Source organism: Rhinolophus sinicus, chromosome 8 (genome assembly GCF_057876585.1).
Source record: "Rhinolophus sinicus isolate RSI-liver-muscle chromosome 8, RSI-T2T, whole genome shotgun sequence".
Taxonomy (NCBI): domain Eukaryota; kingdom Metazoa; phylum Chordata; class Mammalia; order Chiroptera; family Rhinolophidae; genus Rhinolophus; species Rhinolophus sinicus.
Window position 1 is genome coordinate 31,811,795 of NC_142508.1, and position 18,996 is coordinate 31,830,790.

General features: G+C 49.5%; 2 protein-coding genes across 4 annotated transcripts; one reads left to right on the forward strand and one right to left on the reverse strand.

The window, feature by feature from the left end:
- Positions 1–477: 477 nt before the first annotated feature.
- ZSCAN18 (zinc finger and SCAN domain containing 18) lies at positions 478–3,825 on the forward strand. The gene is made up of 5 exons (XM_088800716.1): positions 478–615; positions 681–841; positions 1,499–1,557; positions 2,814–2,902; positions 3,622–3,825. Exons 1-5 carry the CDS (start codon positions 478–480, stop codon positions 3,823–3,825), a joined length of 651 nt encoding a protein of 216 aa, XP_088656842.1.
- Positions 3,826–11,323: 7,498 nt separating this feature from the next.
- LOC109434538 (uncharacterized) lies at positions 11,324–18,610 on the reverse strand. 3 transcript variants are annotated; one of them, XM_088800436.1, is made up of 5 exons: positions 18,441–18,610; positions 16,491–16,575; positions 14,754–14,880; positions 13,959–14,057; positions 11,324–13,211 (listed from the first exon to the last, which is right to left on the reverse strand). In XM_088800436.1, exons 1-5 carry the CDS (start codon positions 18,518–18,520, stop codon positions 11,992–11,994), a joined length of 1,611 nt encoding a protein of 536 aa, XP_088656562.1. In that variant the 5' UTR covers positions 18,521–18,610; the 3' UTR covers positions 11,324–11,991. The 3 variants fall into 3 exon arrangements, with proteins under 3 accessions (XP_088656562.1, XP_088656561.1, XP_088656560.1); XM_088800435.1 differs by having other exon boundaries at positions 13,959–14,054; positions 18,299–18,582; XM_088800434.1 differs by having other exon boundaries at positions 18,299–18,582.
- Between the last annotated feature and the right edge of the window lie 386 nt (positions 18,611–18,996).

Sequence of the window (18,996 nt, forward strand, 5' to 3'; positions counted from 1 at the left end):
TTATGTTACATGCATCGTGTATATAACATACATTGTTGGAATGAGTTTTCCAACGTCTGAAGATTTTTACTTGGTGAGATTGTCCTGTAATTTTTCTTTCTCCTATCCGTGACTTTTTTTTTAAAATCCTGGTAATACCAGGATTATCCACTTTTTATGGTAATTTTTGTCTACACAAGTACAAAACTCCACTGATATTTAACAAGCATATTGCTTAGAAATAATTTTGCATGGATTCTGAGTGTGGTGGGTATGGACTCAGAGGCCCCCGCTTGTTCTTTGGTGTGGGTGTCCCATAGCCTGCTTCTCACTGTGTGGGCATGTCCTCTGCAGGTCTGGACTCTGGCCAAAATTTCACAGCATCCTGTTGCCCCTGGTATCTCTTCCTTTGAGCCACTGTTACATGAACCCATTCTTCACGATGGCACCTTGCCCCTGGCTGGACACAATCACATTTCCCGGTGTAGATTTGGAAAGATGCTGCCTTTGGAGAAGGCATCTGCCACCCCCAGGAGCTCCCCAACTCCCCCGGAACTGCCCACACCAGGATTGGCAACTGGGGACCAGCAGGAGGAACCCAAGACCATCTGTGGGAGGGCCCCTGCTGACCTCAAGGTCTCCTGCATTTCTGGAACTTCACCCACCAGGCTCTGTCCCAGTTCCACAAGCTATGCTGCTAGTGGCTGCAGCCTGAGGCACGTTCCAAGGAGCAGGTGCTGGAGCAGTTCCTAAATGTCCTGCCTGATGATGTCTGGCCCTGGGTGCTGGCACACTATCCCGAGAGCTACAAGAAGATGGCCTTCCTGGTGGAGCACCTCACCAAGGCCCTGGAGGAGTGCAGGTGAGGAGAGCATGCATGTGTTAGAGGAAATGGGGAAGGGGTCAGCCTTGGAAGGAGTGAGACTGAAGAGTAAAACCCAGAGCCCAGCCAGTGTCTTAGCTAAGAGAGTTTAATTCTCCACATATTTGAGGCACAGGTATGAGCCTCCCTGATCTGGTGAGGATTCTTACCTCACTCAGCAAGGATCCAGCCCCCACCATTCTGCCCAATGGCATTACCCTCAGGGTTGCCTCATGGGGCAAGAAGGCTGCTTGGGCTACTGCTCTCATATCTGCTTTCCAGATATAGGAAATCAGGAGGAATCAGCCCCTTAAAAACAGTAAAAATTTGGGGCATATTTCTGCCCCCTGAGTATGGGCGTAAGGTGAGCACTGGGGCTGGGTAGACAGCGTCTCCACCATATTTAAGGGCAGGACCTGAGGGACTGGTAGTAATGTGGCCCTGGAGCCTTGGGCTCAGGGTCAGAAACCTGGGTCCACGTGGGCTCCTTACAGGTTTACCGTGTAATTGTTAGCATGAGTCTCAACCTCTTGGGCCCACTCTCCCCTCAGGGTAAACAGACACTGTTAAGTTCTCCTGTGGGGTCCTCATAGCTTTTAGCAAAAGGATGCTTAAAAGGGAGCATGCTGAGCCTTTACTGTCTGCTGTTATTAGTAGGCTGGTGAGGGCCAGCGAAGATCAGAATCCCAATGAGACCCAGGAACCCTCTGAAACCTGTGAGTGACCAGCCAGCCCTTGGGCGGGTGTAGTGAGCCAGGGTCAGTGGCTGGGAGAGGGCAGGAGGGAGATGCTGTGCAGGAATCATGGGAGCTAGAGGAAGGCCAGGTAGCCGAGGCTTGGAGATCCTGTTGTAATCTCGACTTCTGCCTTTAGGTGGCTCTGCTGAAAGTGACAAGTATTACTTTTAATTAAATTCCTCTTCAGAGATTATGCAAATCATAGTGTTTACCATGTTTCCTCGAAAATAAGACCTAACCGGACAATCAGCTCTAATGCGTCTTTTTGGAGCATGGCATTATAGTAAAATAAGACTGTGTCTTATATAATTTAATATAATATAATATGATATATACTATACTATGATATAATACTGGGTCTTATATTAATTTTTGCTCAAAAAGACGCATTAGATCTAATTGTCCATCTAGGTCTTATTTTTTGGGAAACACGGTGTCACAATCAGTAAAAAACATTGAGGTAAATTTAAAAAATACTGTCCCTGCTCTCTCATTCATGCCAAAAATAAAACCAAGTGACAGGCCTGGCACAGGGCCCTGTGTGTCTCTGCCATCTCACTGTGGGCCTGTGCAGAGAGTTTGTGGCCGGTTTCCCTGAGATGTACTGGTCCCTGAGCACATGCCGTTCCCACAACCACCCCTCAGTCACCCCATTCCCTCTGGGTGGTAACCAGACATTCAGTGCTGTCTCCTCCCTACCTTCATGGCATTACACGGGACCCGCCATTTGTCGTCCTGGAGTGAGAATTCACGCCTTTATGGTTCCTGCCCCTTCCTGTAAAGCTCTGCAGTAAAACGCCCTCAGGTGCGTGCCGGGTGTGGAAGGTGAGCTCCTCCGGATAATTGGACAAAGGTTTTTTCCACATGGCTTCCCAAAAGTTTTTGTAGCATATGTGGTGCCCGTGTACCAGGGTGCCCATTTCCTCATATCTGTGCCTTCACTGCGTGTTGTTGCTTTTTAAGATGTCTACCAATATAAGGGGTGAAAAGTATTACCTCTGTTGTGACCTCCGTTCGAATTTCCAGGGCCACCACTGAGCTTTTTTATTTCTTTTTGGCCGCTCTGCTCTGTCAGTTGAGGACAGATATGGGGTCAATTGAGGTTTGGGACCTGCTGTGACAAAAGAACTTGTCTGAGAACTCTATACTGTCCCCCTAGGATCTGTGTGGGAGAGGCGGTGGGGTCTCCCTGACTGGTTTGGGGGTGCCTCAGCTTTGCATTCCCTTCTCCCCAGCCTGTCCTTCTCCAGACCCCGTGCTTCTGGAACAGGGAAGCATTTGGGAGGAGACAGAAGAGGTCAAGCCCATAAAGTCTGAGCTGAAGGTGGGTGGAGCCTGCCTTGTCCTGGACTTCCACAATAGGGAGTCCTTGCCTTGCCTGGGCCCCTCCCCATTCCCATGCTCCCTGCACTTGACTGAAGTTGTGCTGCCCTTGGGGCCTTGCAGGAGCTCTTCCCTCTGCCCAGGAGACACAGACTTTCTGGGACTTGTGGCAGTGTCACCGAGGTGCCACCCACTTTATCTCTTTCATGGCTTCTGTCAGGCATGTCCATCTGTCTCTCCTGGGGGCAGCAAGCATGGCGTTCCTGGTCCTGCTGCCCCCTGGGTGCTGGCCTGGAGCCCCATGTGGTGATAGGGATGGAGGAGACTTTGGGGTCCTCTACAGCAGTGGCTGTCAACCAGGGGTCGTTTTGCCCCCACCCGCGGGACACTTGGTGATGTCTGAAGACAGCTTTGGTTGTCAGTACTGGGAATGGGTGCTACTGGCATCTAGAGGGAAGAGGCCAGGGAAGCTGCGAAGTATCCTGCAAGGCCCAGGACAGGCCCTGCCCACCACAAAGAATGTTCATAGTGGTGAGACGGAGAGACCCTGCTCTCATGTTAACCCAGGGGTCGGGTCCAGGGAAGCCTGGGGTCCCTTGATAGAACCCGTCAGGTGGTGGATAGGAGCCCCAGGACAGTGCCGCCCCTAGCGTGCTCGTTGTGGTCATGTGACCAAGGTCTGGATGGGAGGCCTCAGCTGGGGCTGCGCTGCTGTTTCAGAAGCTGAAGTTTCTGGAGGTGCCTCTGTACCTGGGGGTAGGGGGCCTCCTGGAACCGGTGGAGGAGGACCTGAATACCTACAGGAAACTGCTCCTGTGGGGTGAGACCTGCCTCCCTGTGGCCCACCCTCCATCCTCTTCCAAAACTGTTGGCCTGGGGGACTCTGACTCATGGGGCTTTGGTTGGGACACCACAGTGTTTTAACTGTCTTTGAAGTGACCTTAAACGAGTTTGCCAAGGTTCACGCCCTTCTTGGTCTATGCATTTCAGTCTGGGGCCTTTGATTTTTCAGTCTCTGCCTGTAAGACTTGAAGCTTCCCAATTTGGAAAGGCCTCTGGCCCCAAGACATTGACTTTCCCATCCTCCTTGGTGTAGAGACAATGCTTATCGACTTTCATGGGTCTTCCCTCTCTTGTGTGGACATCTGTGCCCCAGAAACTCTCCATAGGGAGGCCCCAATAGACTTCTGAGCTTTTTATAGTTTTAATTTCACATTCTTTTTTAACTTGGCTTTTCTCTGAATTGCCCCACTTTCTGCCTACCTGCTGGCCATTCTAACCTTGCCCTGACAGACCCTTTTCTTCACCTCTCCTGTGGTGTTCTTGGAACCCCCTACTCCCTAGGGCTCTGATGGGTGCTTGTTCCAGTGCAAAGGACCAAGGCTGCAGTCCTAGCCATCGCCAGTCCTTGGGACTTGAGGCCCTTCATTGGCTGCTTTCTATTCTGGTTTCAATGTCCCTTTCAGTTTTTCTGTGTGTTTTTTTTTACTATCCCCCCCCACCTCCCGCCCCTTGCAGGCTGGACACAGAGGAACTTCAGTTGGTTGAAAGAGAACCACCAAGAGGCAGCTTTTTGGGTGAGGCTGGGTCAGTGAGTGATGGTCAGGTCCCAGTTTGGAAGGTGTACCTTTCTTTCAGAGGCTGACAGGGGCTCTTTACAGCTCCACTGGCCTCAGCAAAGACCTCTTTGACCTCACTCAGTCATTCTCCACCAGCTGGCCCTGATCCCACCTGATCCCCAGTGATCCCCAGTGCCAGAGCAGGACACAGGAGTCCAGCTGTTTCAGTGATCTCTTGTTGTGTAACAAACCACCCCAAACAGTCACTTAACAGCAATATTAATTATTGTAATGCTGTGGATTGACTGGGTCAGCTGAGCAGGCATTCTGCTCCATTTGGTGGCTGCTGGGCTGTGCACACAGCCATGGTCACTGGAGGCTTGACTAGGTCTGGAATGTCCTGGGTGGCCTCACACAACTGGTAGTTGGCTCTGGTGCTTGATGGGGAGCTCAGCTGAGGCCATTGACCTGGTGCTCCTTCATGTTGCCTCCACGTGGCTGGCTTGGGCTTCCTCACACTATGGCAGCTGCGCTCTTAGAGGGAGCATTCCAGAAGGGTAAGCACAGTTGTGCAGGTGCTTATCAAACCCTTGCTTGTGTCATGCATGCTAATGTCCCACAGATCATGGTAGGTCATACGGCCAAGCCAGTGTGTGTGTGTGTATGTGTGTGTGTGTGTGTGTGTGTGTGTGTGTGTTGGGGGACTACCCAAGGTCATGAATCCCTGGAGACATGCTTCATCGGGGGCCACCAGTGTAATGCAGTAGCTCACCACACAAGGGCTCACTTGGCCCTTCCTGGTGATGGACCCAGGCTCCCCCCACCTCATGGCTTCATTGCCAGAGTCACCTCATGGTCCAAGATGGCTGTCCCAGCTCTCACATCCACAGCAACAGCTCCTCCCCACCCCTCACACTTGTGCTTACAGCCCATTGGCCAAAACTTACTCACATGACCACTGTGCTGCAAGGCAGGCTGGGAATGACAGTCTTTCTTCCAGGCAGCTGTGAATTCAGGGAATGTTGATGAAAAGAGACTGGGACAGGTGGTGATCTTCTGAGTCCAGTGTGGCCCAGGTCACTGCACTTAGCAGCTGTGTGACCTAGCTTGAGTCCATTGCCCCTAGGTTTATTGAGAGAATCAACTGACCTGACGGGGTGCATGTAAAGTACTTCTCGCCTCCTCAGTTGCATCTTCCCCCTTGCTTGGACTTCCCATCCTTGCCCTTTCCAGTGTCTCAGGTCCAGGCCTTTCATTAGCTCTGCTGACATGGCAGCTTCCTCCTCTGAGCCCGTGGCGTCAGGACTGCTGGCCTTGATTCAGGCAGCAGGAGGTGGCAGGAGAGCAAAGAGAGCGTGTGTGAGGAAGTCTTCATGTGTGAGACCCTGATGGAGAGGCTCTTGAAGGACATTGTTTGCCCCTTGACTGGCACTGCCGGGGAGGAAGAGGAAAGCAGTTGCAGAAGGCTCTGATTCTCAGGAGGAGGAACCAAGCCCTCTCACCATCGCCCACAGGCATTCCATCATCTGGGAGCCAGTCCAGGGCAGGGGCACACTGGGTATAGCATTCTTGTGCCTGAACACCAGCCACTCCACACCAAGGCCTTGGAAGGAAAAGGCCCTACCCGCAGGTGGTGGGCAGAGCCCTGAGTGTGTCTCCAGCACACACTGTGGGGTGAAGCAGGAGCCTGAAGCAGTTGATGAGCCTGAGGCTTCCTGAGGGGAGCCCCACGTGTGCAGTCAGTGCGGGGAGTCCTTTGTGTGGATCTCATGTTTCATCCATCATCTCGGGAACCACAGTGGCAGGAAGTGCCACGTGTGCCAGGGCTGCTGGAAAACCCACTTCAACCTGGCCATGGCTGAGCACCAGAAGACCCATGAGAAGGAGCAAGGCTATGTGTCAGGGAGGACCCTGAGCCCCCACCCTAACACATATAGAGCCTATGCCTGGGGGCGGGGGGCGGTGGGCTGCAGACAGTGATTTTTCCCTGTGCAGCCTCAAGCACAGGGATGGACCACTTTGCTCAGTGCCCCTGGAGAAGGACAACTGTGCTTGCCTGGGGTCCCTGAGTAATGTATCAGGCTCCTTCAAAATCTTGCATGGCTTCCTGTGGTGTCTGTGAGGATGGAGGTCAGCTTGTTTCCTAAATGAGCTAATGTGGCTAGAACACTTAGCACCCAGGAAGGGACCGCAGAAAGCCCTCACCTGTAAGCATATCTGCCCAGAGGTTCACGTGCAAGTGCAAGCCATAGGTGTGAAAAAGACTCCATTTTCTTCTGTAGCCATCTATGGGGACAGACCCAGGAGTGCAGTTTCCAGGCTCTTGGCCTCACATGGAAAGGTGCTGTCTCAGGTAGTAAATGGCCACCAACTGTGATTAGATGGCCATCAGCTATGGCTAGTTAGCTGTCAGCTGTAACCAGTGAGCCATTGGCCACTAATATAACTGCTGTGGCTACGCTAGCAGCAAAATGGGGGCTAGAAAGAAGATGGTGGCTGGCAAGCGCGGACTGCAGTTAGCATGGTGGAGTGTGGGTTGCGGATTGCAAAGAAGTGGATGGCAGGTTGTGGATAGTGTGGCTCCTGCTTATGTGTCTCCAACCCAGCCACCAGTGAGAATATAGTGGTATGACTCCCCTACCTATGGCTCCATGGATGTTCCTTTTTGGCCTCACCATGTCCTGCATTCGTATGTGGGGAGCGGGACCAGAGCCCCACATGACACCCTGCATGACACCATCTTAGCATCTGCCACACGTTGGAACGTTTGTCATTGTGCAAAGTGTAGGGTTGACTTAAAAGTGTGTGATTTGCCAGCTCTTTCTTGAAGTCAACCTCGTCTGTTTTTCCTGTTGGAGCTCCCCAGGGCTGCTGTACAAGCAAAAACCTTGCCAGCTATTTTGGTCTTTTTATAAATAAGCAATATGAAATTCACATCGGAATCCTCAATAGCAAACTGTTTTCTAGTTTCACTCACGTTTTTATGTGTATGGAGTGGCTTACAAAGCTCACAAGAATGCATGGAGCCTAGTAATACAGTGGTTTCAAATCATGCATCTCAGCCCATCAGCAAGTTGTGAAATCAAATAAGTGGCATTACAAAGCAATGAAATAGAACAAAATGGGTCAAAATTCATCATGTAGTAAAGGCAAATATTGTTTTGTGAAACTTTTCAGCTGTATATCTAAATATGTTAAACATGAGAACTGGTTGCAATGTAAAATGTATGTTTTACTTGAGGGGTGGGTCGTGATCGAAACAGGCTGAAAATACTAATAAAGACTGATGAGGAGATGTGTCTGCCTGGGCGAGGGGAACTTGACTCCTTGGCTACATCAGGTGATCTTTTGATTTTTGTATTTAATCTCATTAGAGCATCATTCCCATGGCCTGAGCATAAACTTAACTGCTTCCTGTAGCTACAGAAACTGGTGCATCTTTGTGTCATTGTGTTTGAGCACCAGTCTATTGTAATGACACCAAAAAGACAGAGGCTTAACATAGTACAGGATTTATGTTTTCCCTCACAGCACAGTCTTGTGGTTGCTGCTGTTACTTACGTGTTGGTGGGAGGGCAGCTATGCTTCCTGTGATCCAGGGACCCGGACTTCATCACTGTTGTAGCTATGCTGTCCTCGGGACCCTTGGAGCATGTGGGCCACACTCACCCAGCTAGAAGATGACACATATCACTTCGACTCATATTCTCAGAGAGACATGATCTCATGGCCCCAGGCACTGGAACTGTCTGCCCAAGTGCCTGTCTCTGCCATCATTGCTGATCTCAATTCTCAGCCTGTCCACCCCCTAACCTTAAGCTGGGTGTGGCTCTGGTAATTACAAAACAAAACAAAAACTAAACTTGGCCTTTCAACTCTTGTTCCCAGCCAAACACATTAATTCAGTTCTGCTGTTGCCATAGGGAGATCACTCCTGAGGTGCATCCTATTCTGCTCTCAGGCCCTGATGAGTCATTCCTTCCCATACAGCCCAGCTCCCAAATGATAGCTTATTTAGTGTGCAGCTACATGCCTGTGCTTTTGTGTAGTTTGAATTTGTATTTGGAAATAATTTAAAACTTACAGAAAAGGCAAAAAAATAACAATAATACAAGGATCACTCCTATACCTTCATTCAGAACTGCCTGTTACATTTTACCCCCCTTTCCTGTATTTTGTGTGTACTGCTGCCCCTCTCCCCGCCCCCACAAACACATATCTGGGGGTGCACAAAGTCCACATTCCTCCTGTTAGTGGTGATTCCTTTTCTCATGCAAAATGTGTCCAATTTCTCCACCATGTGTTTCCCTTTTTGACTAATAACCTGTAGGGAGACCTTTAGGATAATGCAAGTATCCTGCTGCTTACCAAAATTCCTCCCTAGATTCAGCCTCCATTGATGATTCTTGCCTGAATCACTCTTTACCATCATGGTTGCAAAGTGCCAATTATCCAGTGCCCTGTGCACTCTACTGCAAGCCAGCACCTTCTCATCCCCATTTCTTTATTATCAGATGGACTGATGGATTGTTTTCTCAATGGTTTATAACTTACTGCTGTTCTTAGTTATTTTGGTGCTCAAGTTGTGCCAGATGTGGCCGATGAAAGTCCTTCAGGAAGTTTCCTGCATCCCTATGGCATAGCTCCATCATTTCTTGAGCACATCCTTTCTTTTTAGTATCATAAGATGTTCCAAACTCATCTTGTATTTTCTTCAACCCTGAAACCAGCCATTTCTGTAGAACTAAAGAACTGGTTCAATTTAGTTGGGATGGTATTAGAGACCAAATCTGAGTGCCAGGAGTGTTCTTTGCTACTAAGGTGTCTTCTGTTAAGCTAGGAAATATAGGCATACATACAAATACAGGTACACAGAAAAAGGTATATGTATGTACATATACATACAATCAGTGTGTAACTTCATATTTTCATGTCCTTCCTACAACAGTGACAACTCTGGCATCCCGCAAAAATCAGCAGATTAATTTGTTAAATCCTAAAATAGTTTCAGAATTGCTTTTCTGTAACCACTACAAAAAACAAACTAACTGAAAAGATTTCAGGGTTTGTTGACTGTTACCTAACCAATATCACCCTGCCCAAGACATGGTAAAGTCACAAGTGGGTGATTTGTTGAACAAATTTATAGCCAGAGGTTCCCACTCAAATCTCAGGGGAAGCTGGGTTGACTCAGGCATTAGTGGTAGGGGGTCTGTAATGAGGGTCTCAACCCCCATGCAAAGATGAAGGGACATGGAACACTGAAATAGCAAATGTGGGGCACAAGGTGGCCCAGGTCTCACCAATAGAGTTGGGAGGGCTGGAAAGTGTACAGACCATGGGGCACTCTGCCAGGATATCTTACAGAAGGATGTAAAATATCTGGAGTGCAAGGAGCCCCAGGGGAGATTGACACTAAGAATGGTGGAGTTCATGGGATAGGGCAACATAAATCACATATGTGGAAGATGGGAGTACATGTCAATGGGAAAATATCCATGAGTACCCTCAGAAACAGACTGAATCCATATGTTGAAGCCCTAACTCCCAGTGTGACTGGTGTAGATAGGACCTTTCTAGAGGTAATTAAGGTTAAATGAGGGCATAAGGGTGGGGGCCCTAACCCCACAGGGAGTCTGAGATGGTGCCCTTCACCTTCAGTCCACCAAGAGTGGAAGATCTGAAATCAAGAAGCAGACAAATGATTGCTGTGTGTACTAGTCTCTGGAAAGGGTTTCCTGAGGAAAGGTCCACGGGTCAGGGGTGAGAGGATACGTGAGTATCAAGCAGTTGACAGGTGGAAGGAGTGGTCCCTTAAACCAGCAGAAAGGGCCTGAGAAGGGTGACACATTGTGTCCTTGTACCATAGAGAAGAGTCATCTTTTTCACCTCCACCCCAAAGATTTGGACTCCTTCATTGGAGTGCAGTGTCCAGGAGTCTGCATTTATAACCAATATCCTGGTGATTATGACAAAAAGCATGGATCCTACTGTGAGACACAGAGATCTGGGGCAGACGAGAACCAAATGTAGGCAGAAGCCCCATCTTGCAGGACCTCATCTGCCAGTCAGGGTTTTTAGATGAAGGAAAAACTGGAGGGTATGAGGCAAGAGTGAGCCAATTATATTTGTATTAATAAAGATTCTCTCAAGGCGGCTGGATGGCTCAGTTGGTTAGAGCGCAAGCTCACAACAAGGTTGCCGGTTCAATTCCCGCATGGGATGGTGGGCTGCGCTCCCTGCAACTAAAGATTGAAAACAGCAACTGAACTTGAAGCTGAGCTGCGCCCTCCAAAACTAGATTGAAGGACAACAACTTGGAGCTCATGGGCCCTGGAGAAACAACACTGTTCCCCAAAATAACCCAATAAAATTAAAAAAAACACACACAAAAAAACAGTTCTTTCCCAGAGTGTATTAATTACTATTACTGTGTGGCAATAGTCAAGGGTGGCAAGTCACCATTTAAGGATAGTAGTTGTCAGGGAGACTGCTTTTAGTGGATTCAGGGTTCAATTAAATACTATGGACCTTCAAGTTAAATTACATAAAAACAAAAGCTTTTTAAACACTAGTATAAAAAATCAATGAAAAAATGGTTCAAGAGAAAATCAATTTGTACATTTTTCAAAGGGATAAACCTTGCAAAACAAGGTTCTGACGTGTAAATGCTACTGCTCATGAGATAGTGGCTTAACCTGAAAAATCTTCCCTCTTTTTGTGAAATGGCATCATCTGCGTTTCTAATGCCTGTGAGTCCTATAAATAAATTTATAGCAAGAACAGAGCAGCAAAAGCCATCTGAGAATCTGCAAGGCTCCATGGAAGTTACATTTCAAGTCTTCCTATACAGATCTTTTCAACCCTGTTGCATATAAGGATTTATTGCAAAATAATGCAGACAACGAATTAAACAATCTGTTTAGAGTACACTGACATTTTGTCATACGGAGTTCAAATCTGTGAGACTGGTTGCCTTCTACCTTGACCAACAATTTACACACTGATCAGAGAACTTCATACTGAGACAGTTGAGTATGCATGGTGCTTCCATACAGATGCCACTCTCAGGTCTGAAATACTCTGCCATAGTGTTTTTAGGGACTATCAGAGTCAATCTGTGCCATTCATAAGCACCCCTCCTACCCCCCAAATGAAGTGTGCAATACTGATAAATCTAGATTTCATTTGGTTCTTATATACGAAAGGCATTTGTTGGGTCCCTCACCACTTTGAAAATGTCTGGTTTGGAATTTGGTGAATCCTTGGACAGAAGCCACAGCAAAACCCACTATATTTTCCATTTCTTTTTTGGGTTCTATAGTGTTAGTGAGCACTCAAGTTTAAAGGTCCTCAACATGGCTCATCTCCACATTTACCTACTGTTTGGATGATCTGAGCAGTGTACTGTGTGTGAAAGGTTGTGTATAAATATGTCTGTGTTCTTGCTTTTGAGTATGATTGGGTCAAGTATAGTAAGAGATGAACTATGGCTTAAGGCTATGTACGTCCCAGCTTGCGTGGAGTGCATCTACACAGTATGAGTTCTCTGGTGCTTGGTCAGGGAGGAGCTGTGTGTGAAGGCCTTCCCACAGTCACTGCACTTGTATGGCTTCTCTCCTGTGTGGATCCTCTGGTGCTGAGTCAGGTGAGTGCTCTGCTTGAAGGATTTTCCACAATCCCAACATTCATAGGGTTTTTCTCCAGTGTGTGTCCTCTCATGCTGGCTTAGTGATGAGCTGTGACTGAAGGATTTCCCACACTCATTGCACCCGTAGGGCTTTTCTTTGGTGTGGATTCTCTGGTGTTCTATGAGTAGGGAGCTCTGGCTGAAAGCTCGGCCACACTCATTACACTCATAGGGCTTCTCTCCTGTGTGGATCCTCTGATGTTGAATAAGTGAAGCGAGCTGTCTGAAAGCCCTGCCACATTCGTTACACTCATAGGGCTTCTCCCCAGTGTGGATTCGCTGGTGATTGTTTAGGGATGAACTGTGGCTGAAGGCCCTACCACAATCGCTGCATTCGTAGGGTTTTTCCCCTGTGTGGATCCTCTGATGTTGAATGAGGTGTGTGCTGTGCCGGAAGGCCTTTCCACACTGACTGCATTCATAGGGTTTCTCTCCTGTGTGTGTCCGCTTGTGGTGGCTGAGTGATGAGTTGTGTCTGAAGGTCCTCTCGCACTGTATGCACTTATAGGGTTTCTCCCCAGTGTGGATTCTCTGATGTTTGGTAAGTGCTGAGCTGTTTTGGAAGCCTTTTCCGCATTCGTGACATTCATAAGGTTTCTCTCCTTTGTGAGACTGCTGGTGTTCGATAAGTGTGGAGCTGTGACTGAAGGTCTTCCCACATTCCTGACATATGTAGCATTTCTCTTTTGCATAGGTTTTCTGTTGCACATTTAATTTTGAGTCTGTATTCTCCCTCTTTCCATGTGTTCCCCACATGTGGGAGCCTCGTATTTCAGGAATCACGGGTTCAGTTAGGAGATGCGGGCTCAGACATGTGTTTTCCCCAAACCCATTCCCCGGTTGTAGCTCCTGAACAGATGTCCTCACAGGTGTGAAGGCCACCTGCAGCACACAGCCATCAAGGTTCTCATGACTCTGTTTCCAGGGGCCCTCAGCATCTTCACCCTTAGAACACCACCGACCATCCCATAGGAAGTTTCCTACCAGGACACAATTGAATAGTTCTTCACAGATGTCTTGCTTTGAAGCTGACAGTCTGGGTTTGGACCTAGTTTCCAAGTCTGAAAGAAACAAAAAATGGTAATGCACGTTAATCCCCATTCCAGTGAAAATGTTTGTGGTAGGTAAAAGAATAAAAGTGACAGTTTCCAAAGGTTCAAAGCATGATTGGCCTTGACCATGTAACAATATGGTTTCTGCAAACCTGGAGAGTGTCAAGAGAGGGAGGGAAGTGCTGAGAAGAGGGGAAGGGAGTTGGTATAAGGGTACGGATAGAGTCGACAGGGGGGACATGGAGAATGTGAGTGGGAGAAGATGCTGAGGGGAGAGTGGGTCTTCAGCAAAATGTGAACATATGCCCAGGCTTGGAAGGAGCAGAGTAATGGCCAGGTCCTAGGTAATGCGTCCTCCACTATGTCAGGTGGTGATGGAGAAGCTGCCATGTGGGAAGGAGCACTCAGCCCTCCCATTCCTCAGACTCAGCCTTTTCCTGGTGACCTTCACCATCAGGTGAGGAATCGTACCACCTCACCTCAGATGTAAAGAAACCCATCACCTGGTAACTTATGAAGTGTCCGTCACCTGGAAGATGAATAAAAGACTGTGGTAGTTTAGAGTACTTTGATCTTGTTTATTCTGTACCCCTAACTGGGAGACCTCCGTGGTAGGATTCACTCACAGCAGAACAATGCTTGGAGAATGCTAATAGACCAAGTAGTCAGTTTATTCCAAAGAATTTGAGATCAGGCACAGAGAGAGAGTCCTGGGGGGTGAGTGGGTTCCTCCCAGCTCTGTATATCTCATCTCACCTGGGCACACACCTCGGGCAACTCCCTCGTCCACCATCCATGGCTCTGCCTCCAGCTTCAGCAGGGAGATGACGGCTGGCTTCGGGAGCCAGTGTCCTGCTTGGGCGAGACTCAGGGAGTGAGCATTTGTGTGCAGCACCCTTCCCAACCCTCTGCCCACTCCACCTTCCGTCTCTCAGGTCCAAAGTGGCTTGGGACCCGGAGAGGTCACAGTCATAACAGCCTCCAATATTCCTCCCTCACTCTTAGTTGCTGACCTCATCCCTGGTTCTGGGGTGGACATGTGACCCAGGCCTGGCCAGTCAGAGCTCTGCTTCTTCCCCTGCTCACTGGCAACAATGAGCCGTGTGAAGGGGACCGGGTGGCCAAAAGGAGACAACCCCGGCACCTTTCATTGGCGCCCAGGACACAGACCCTGTCTTTTCTGCTGGTCTCAGACCCTGGCAGCTGTCTTGTCACCTTCAGAGGGGCCCATCTGGACTGATGGCAGAAAGAGGTGCAGAGTGAGGACAGAGGGGCCTCCTGACCTCTCCACAGGTAGATCAGGTCCAGCCTGGGGTTTTGCAGTCACGGGACCCCGTATGTCTCTCTACCACACGGTATCCTGCTGCTGGCATTTTCAGGTGGGACCTGCTACGTGTAGGCCAAACATCCTAATTGACAACCCACAACCAAAACAGCCTGGTCCCTAAAGCCAAAGACACACCCAAAGTATTTGCTTTTAAAGCCTAGACCTACCCCCACTTTAACTCAAAAGAATTAGAATCCATGGTGGGGCCACAGGTGATGCCTTACCTACAGACACAAGGAGCCCAAAGGTCTCCAGCATCACATTGCGGTACAGGGTCCTCTGGGCGGGCTCCAACTGCCCCCACTCCTCCTGGGTGAAGTCTACGACCACGTCCTCAAAGGTCACTTGCTCCTGAAATATCACATATGAGTGTCCTCAGTCAGCCCAACCCTGGCACTGTCCGCGGTGGGAGCAGCTGGTGAACAAGGACAAGGCCAACCTGGGTAGGAGGGGGTTCTCTCAAGTCTGGGATTTTGGTTGGGTTTTTCTGTGGAGCTGGGGTCCTGCTGGAAGGGGGTTCTTAGGACATAAGAGGACACACCCATCTTCAAGCAACTTACCTGCAGAAAAGTCTCAAAATAAGAAATGCTGCTGAGGACTCAACGAGACAGGGGAGAACAATCCTGGGCGTTTGGGGTTCACTAGGATTCATACCTTCGTGGAGGGACCCTTGGAGTGGCAGCTGTGTATGGGCAGTAGGGGAAGGGGGCATCTGGAAAACTGTCAGGTTAGATTCCTGCCTTACCCTTGTGGCCAAAGTAACACCTGATGCGTCCAAGATACCGTGTTTTCCCGAAAATAAGACCTAGCCGGACAATCAGTTCTAATGCATCTTTTGGAGCAAAGATTAATAATAAGAACCGGTCTTATTTTACTACAAAATAAGACCGAGTCTTATATAATACCAGGTATAATATAATATCATATGATGTAATATAATATAATACAATACAATACCAGCTCTTATATTAATTTTTCTCCAAAAGATGCATTAGAGCTGATGGTCCCGCTAGGTCTTATTTTGGGGGAAACAGGGTATGGGCCCAATGAATGAAACAAAGCCTTTGAAACACAGATTTTAAAAAAGAATCTTGGGGCAGAGATGATCTTTCTAATCATGACACCAAACTCAGATGCTCCCCTCCACTGTATTATTTATCTTTTGATGCAAAGTAAATTCCCCCAAAGTTTCTGTCTTAAAACAGCATCCATTTATTATCTCGTAGTTCTGTAGGTCAGCATCTATCACAGTGTGGCTGGGTTCTCTGCTCAGGACTCATGGGACTAACGTCAAGGTGTCAGTCAGATACTGTGTTTTATCCAGAAGCACAGGGGGAAAAATCTGCTTCCAGACCGTCCCACTTAGGGCCTATGCTCATGCTGTTGCCTCTGCCTGGAACATTTTTTCTGTGGGCCTGACATCACCCCCGTGCCCCCACCCCACGCACATCTCTGCCTGTGGGCCATGTCCTCAGGAAGGTCCCCCAGTCTGTTCTAGTCAACGCCTGGTTCCCAAGCCTATCTTTTTCTGAGCTTTCTTCGCACATTTACATTCCTCATTGGAGCCTCATAGGGAGGGAGACTTCTGCTTGCCTCACCTGTTCCTGCACCTGCAAACCTGCAACGGTGCCACGACCATGACCTGGTCGTTGCTAGGTGCTCAGTACACACCTGGCAAGTAATGACGAGAGTGAGCTGGGAGTAAAGACTTAGAATCCTGAGTTGAGGATGTGCCAGACTCATCAGTGAGAGGGCTGATCAATGTCGGCTAGGGCAGCATGGGGCAGGTGGGGAGGCCAGGAGGCCCTCAGAATGTGAACTGGAGGAGGGCGTGGAGTTGGCTAAAGCACATTCCTGACAGGGGATAGAGCGACAGAAAGGATCTGAGGCCAGAATGAGCCTGGTAGGGACCCAAGGCCAGGGCCCGGGAGACCCGAGTGTGAGGGTGGAGATATACTCACCGGGGCCCCGGCATCCAGGAACCCAGCGGTCATTCCCTCCTCCTCTGGACTCTTGCATGAACAGTCAGATCCTCTGCACATAGTTCTGGGGAAAAGGGGATGTAAGAGACTGAGCAGGTGTCTGTCATAAGCGTCAGAACTCCTACCTGCAGGTAGGAAAGCTGCGGCTGTCAGAGCCTGGAGCCCAACACTCAGGCCAAACCTAACAGCACTTAACTTCAGCGTGGCATTTCCTGAGCCTCTACAGGGTACTCAGTGCCATTCCAGCCACTGTTGAAAAATGACATCAGTTTTTCCTACCGCATTCCAAAGATAGGAAAACAGAGGGCCAGGATAGGCAAGGTGCAACGTTTTCTAGGGTGATGATGACCTCTGTTACTCTGGGGCTCCTGGGAGCTGCTTGGTGTGCCTCAGTTGCTCTCTCCCATGAAATGAGGGTTGTGACCCAACATGGAAATTACCAGAATTAAAGTGTGAAATGGACTAAAAACAGCAGAGCAGCAGGATACACGATGGCGACTACTGCTAGGATGGAAGCCACTAGTTTCAGTGAGCACCTATTTAGTGTGTGGGGACAGAGTCCAGAGAGCAGTTTCCAGGCTCTCGGCCTCGCGTGGGGAGGTTGCTGGTTCAGGTGGTGGTTGGCCATTGGCTGTAGCTGGTTGGCCAACTGGCTGCTGATGTAACTGCCATGACTGCGCTAGTTGGTTGGCAGGCAGAAAAGGTGGACGGCAGATCGCGAATCGTGTGGATCCTCCTTCGTGTGTTTCGCCTGGCTGCCAGCGAGAATACAGTGGTATGACTCCACTATTTATGGCTTTGTGGGTGTTCCTTTTTGGCCTCACCATATCCTGCGTTCTTATGTGGGGAGCAGGAGCTGAGACCCAGCATGACATAGCGTCTAAGACATAACAGACTACCTATTCCTGGTAGTCTACAAGCTTGACCCTGGCTGATTGCCCAAAACGAAGCCCAGGCCCAAGGCAGGATGCGTTTCCCTCATCTTTGTACCTTCTCTGTTGATGCTGACTATGCGCCTCCTAGTGTGCCCCATCGCGTTTTGTGCTGCTGTCTTCACTGCAGTTTCCAGGATGGGAGTTATGTTGTTCAGTGATGTACTTATGGAATTTTTATCATCTTCCCAACCCTCCCCATCTCCTCCTTGGGCTCCAGTGGGTGGAGATCATGTTGGGGTCTATGCAAAGGCTCTTAGGGATAGGATGGGACCTGACACCCAGAACATCTAAATAACGTGTTTGGTGAATTAGTAAAGGGGCCTGGATGGTGCCTGGCATGTAGCCAGTGCTCAATAAAAGCTTAATATATAACGTGTCTTTTCTGGGTCCCAAGCCACTGATATCAATATCTTGTGCTTTTGGTCTCCTTCACCTTCACCCTTTAGGGACAGAAGGCCCCGCAGGAAAGTGAGGCTCCAGATGATTCCGTGGTTGGACCTGTCGTCACCACTACGTCACTTCCGGATGTCCGGAATTCTCACTGAAGCAGGGGAGGGATGCAGGCTAGTCTGGCTCCAGTCTTCCAAGAGTTTGGGCCGGCCGGTTCTCCGACTGTGTCTCCGAGTCGGGAGATTCCGACCCCTTCCGCCAAAGCCAGGACTCCTCTGCATCCCCAACCCCTCTCGGACCCTGGAACCGCCCAAACAAGGCCCCGCCCCGAAGAAACCCGCCCAGGGCCGAAAGCAGCAAAAGGGACTTGATACAGACGCACGCAGCTGGTTACACACGACCCACGGACACAAGGAACACTCTGGATCCACGCCCCACTCGGCATCTACCGATTTCACCTACCCGCTAATGACCGAAAATGCTGCAACCGCCACCAGCCCGGACTGCGCCTGCGCAGGTGGCGGCCGAAGTACATCTCCCAGAGGGCGTGTTCTTTTTCCGGTTACTTCAAGGATCGCCCCGCCCCCGACCATGACTCTCGAACCTGAGCAGAAAGAGTCGGAATCCCAGCGCGACTTCGCAGACTCCGGCCAGACTCAGTCTCCACACCCTGACCCACTCCATTCTCCGGTAGACTGCAGCACAAAGTCGGTGACCATCTTCAGCCCGGGACCGCCGAACTACATCTCCCAAAGGGCGGCGCGCGCTTCCGGTCTTTTCCGTCTTACCCCGCCTCCGCCTGGAGGCACACGTCGCTGGGCTGGAATCGGAGGTCGGCCTTGCAGGCCAGCCACAGTTTCACTTTCCCGCGGGAAACCTCCCTCCCTGCAGTCTGTCGTCCATCCTCAGGAAGAAGGCCTTTTCTGCTAATTGAGTATGATTTCGCCTGCGATGGTCGTCGGCGAACTACAACTCCCAGAAGGCCACACGCTGGTTTCTTACGAATCGGTCCCTCCATGTTGGTTTATTTGCAAAAGGAGTTCGATTCCAGTCTCCTGTATATTTGTGCCCCCACATAAACATTCGCTGCCCGCCCTAGCATAACAGGTATTTGGGATGTCTTCCTCGCCTGTTTGAGAAACAGACATAAAACAGTAAAG

Coding starts and splice junctions, on each gene's coding strand:
- ZSCAN18 (XM_088800716.1), top strand. CDS start 478: ATGCTGCCTTTGGAGAAGGCATCTGCCACCCCCAGGAGCTCCCCAACT. Junction 616..680: donor GGGCCCCTGCTGACCTCAAG/GTCTCCTGCATT, acceptor CTATGCTGCTAG/TGGCTGCAGCCTGAGGCACG. Junction 842..1,498: donor AAGGCCCTGGAGGAGTGCAG/GTGAGGAGAGCA, acceptor TGTTATTAGTAG/GCTGGTGAGGGCCAGCGAAG.
- LOC109434538 (XM_088800434.1), bottom strand. CDS start 18,429: ATGGTCGGGGGCGGGGCGATCCTTGAAGTAACCGGAAAAAGAACACGC. Junction 14,058..14,753: donor TGGGCTCCTTGTGTCTGTAG/GTAAGGCATCAC, acceptor GTCTCGCCCAAG/CAGGACACTGGCTCCCGAAG. Junction 13,212..13,958: donor TGCCCGAGGTGTGTGCCCAG/GTGAGATGAGAT, acceptor TGTTTCTTTCAG/ACTTGGAAACTAGGTCCAAA.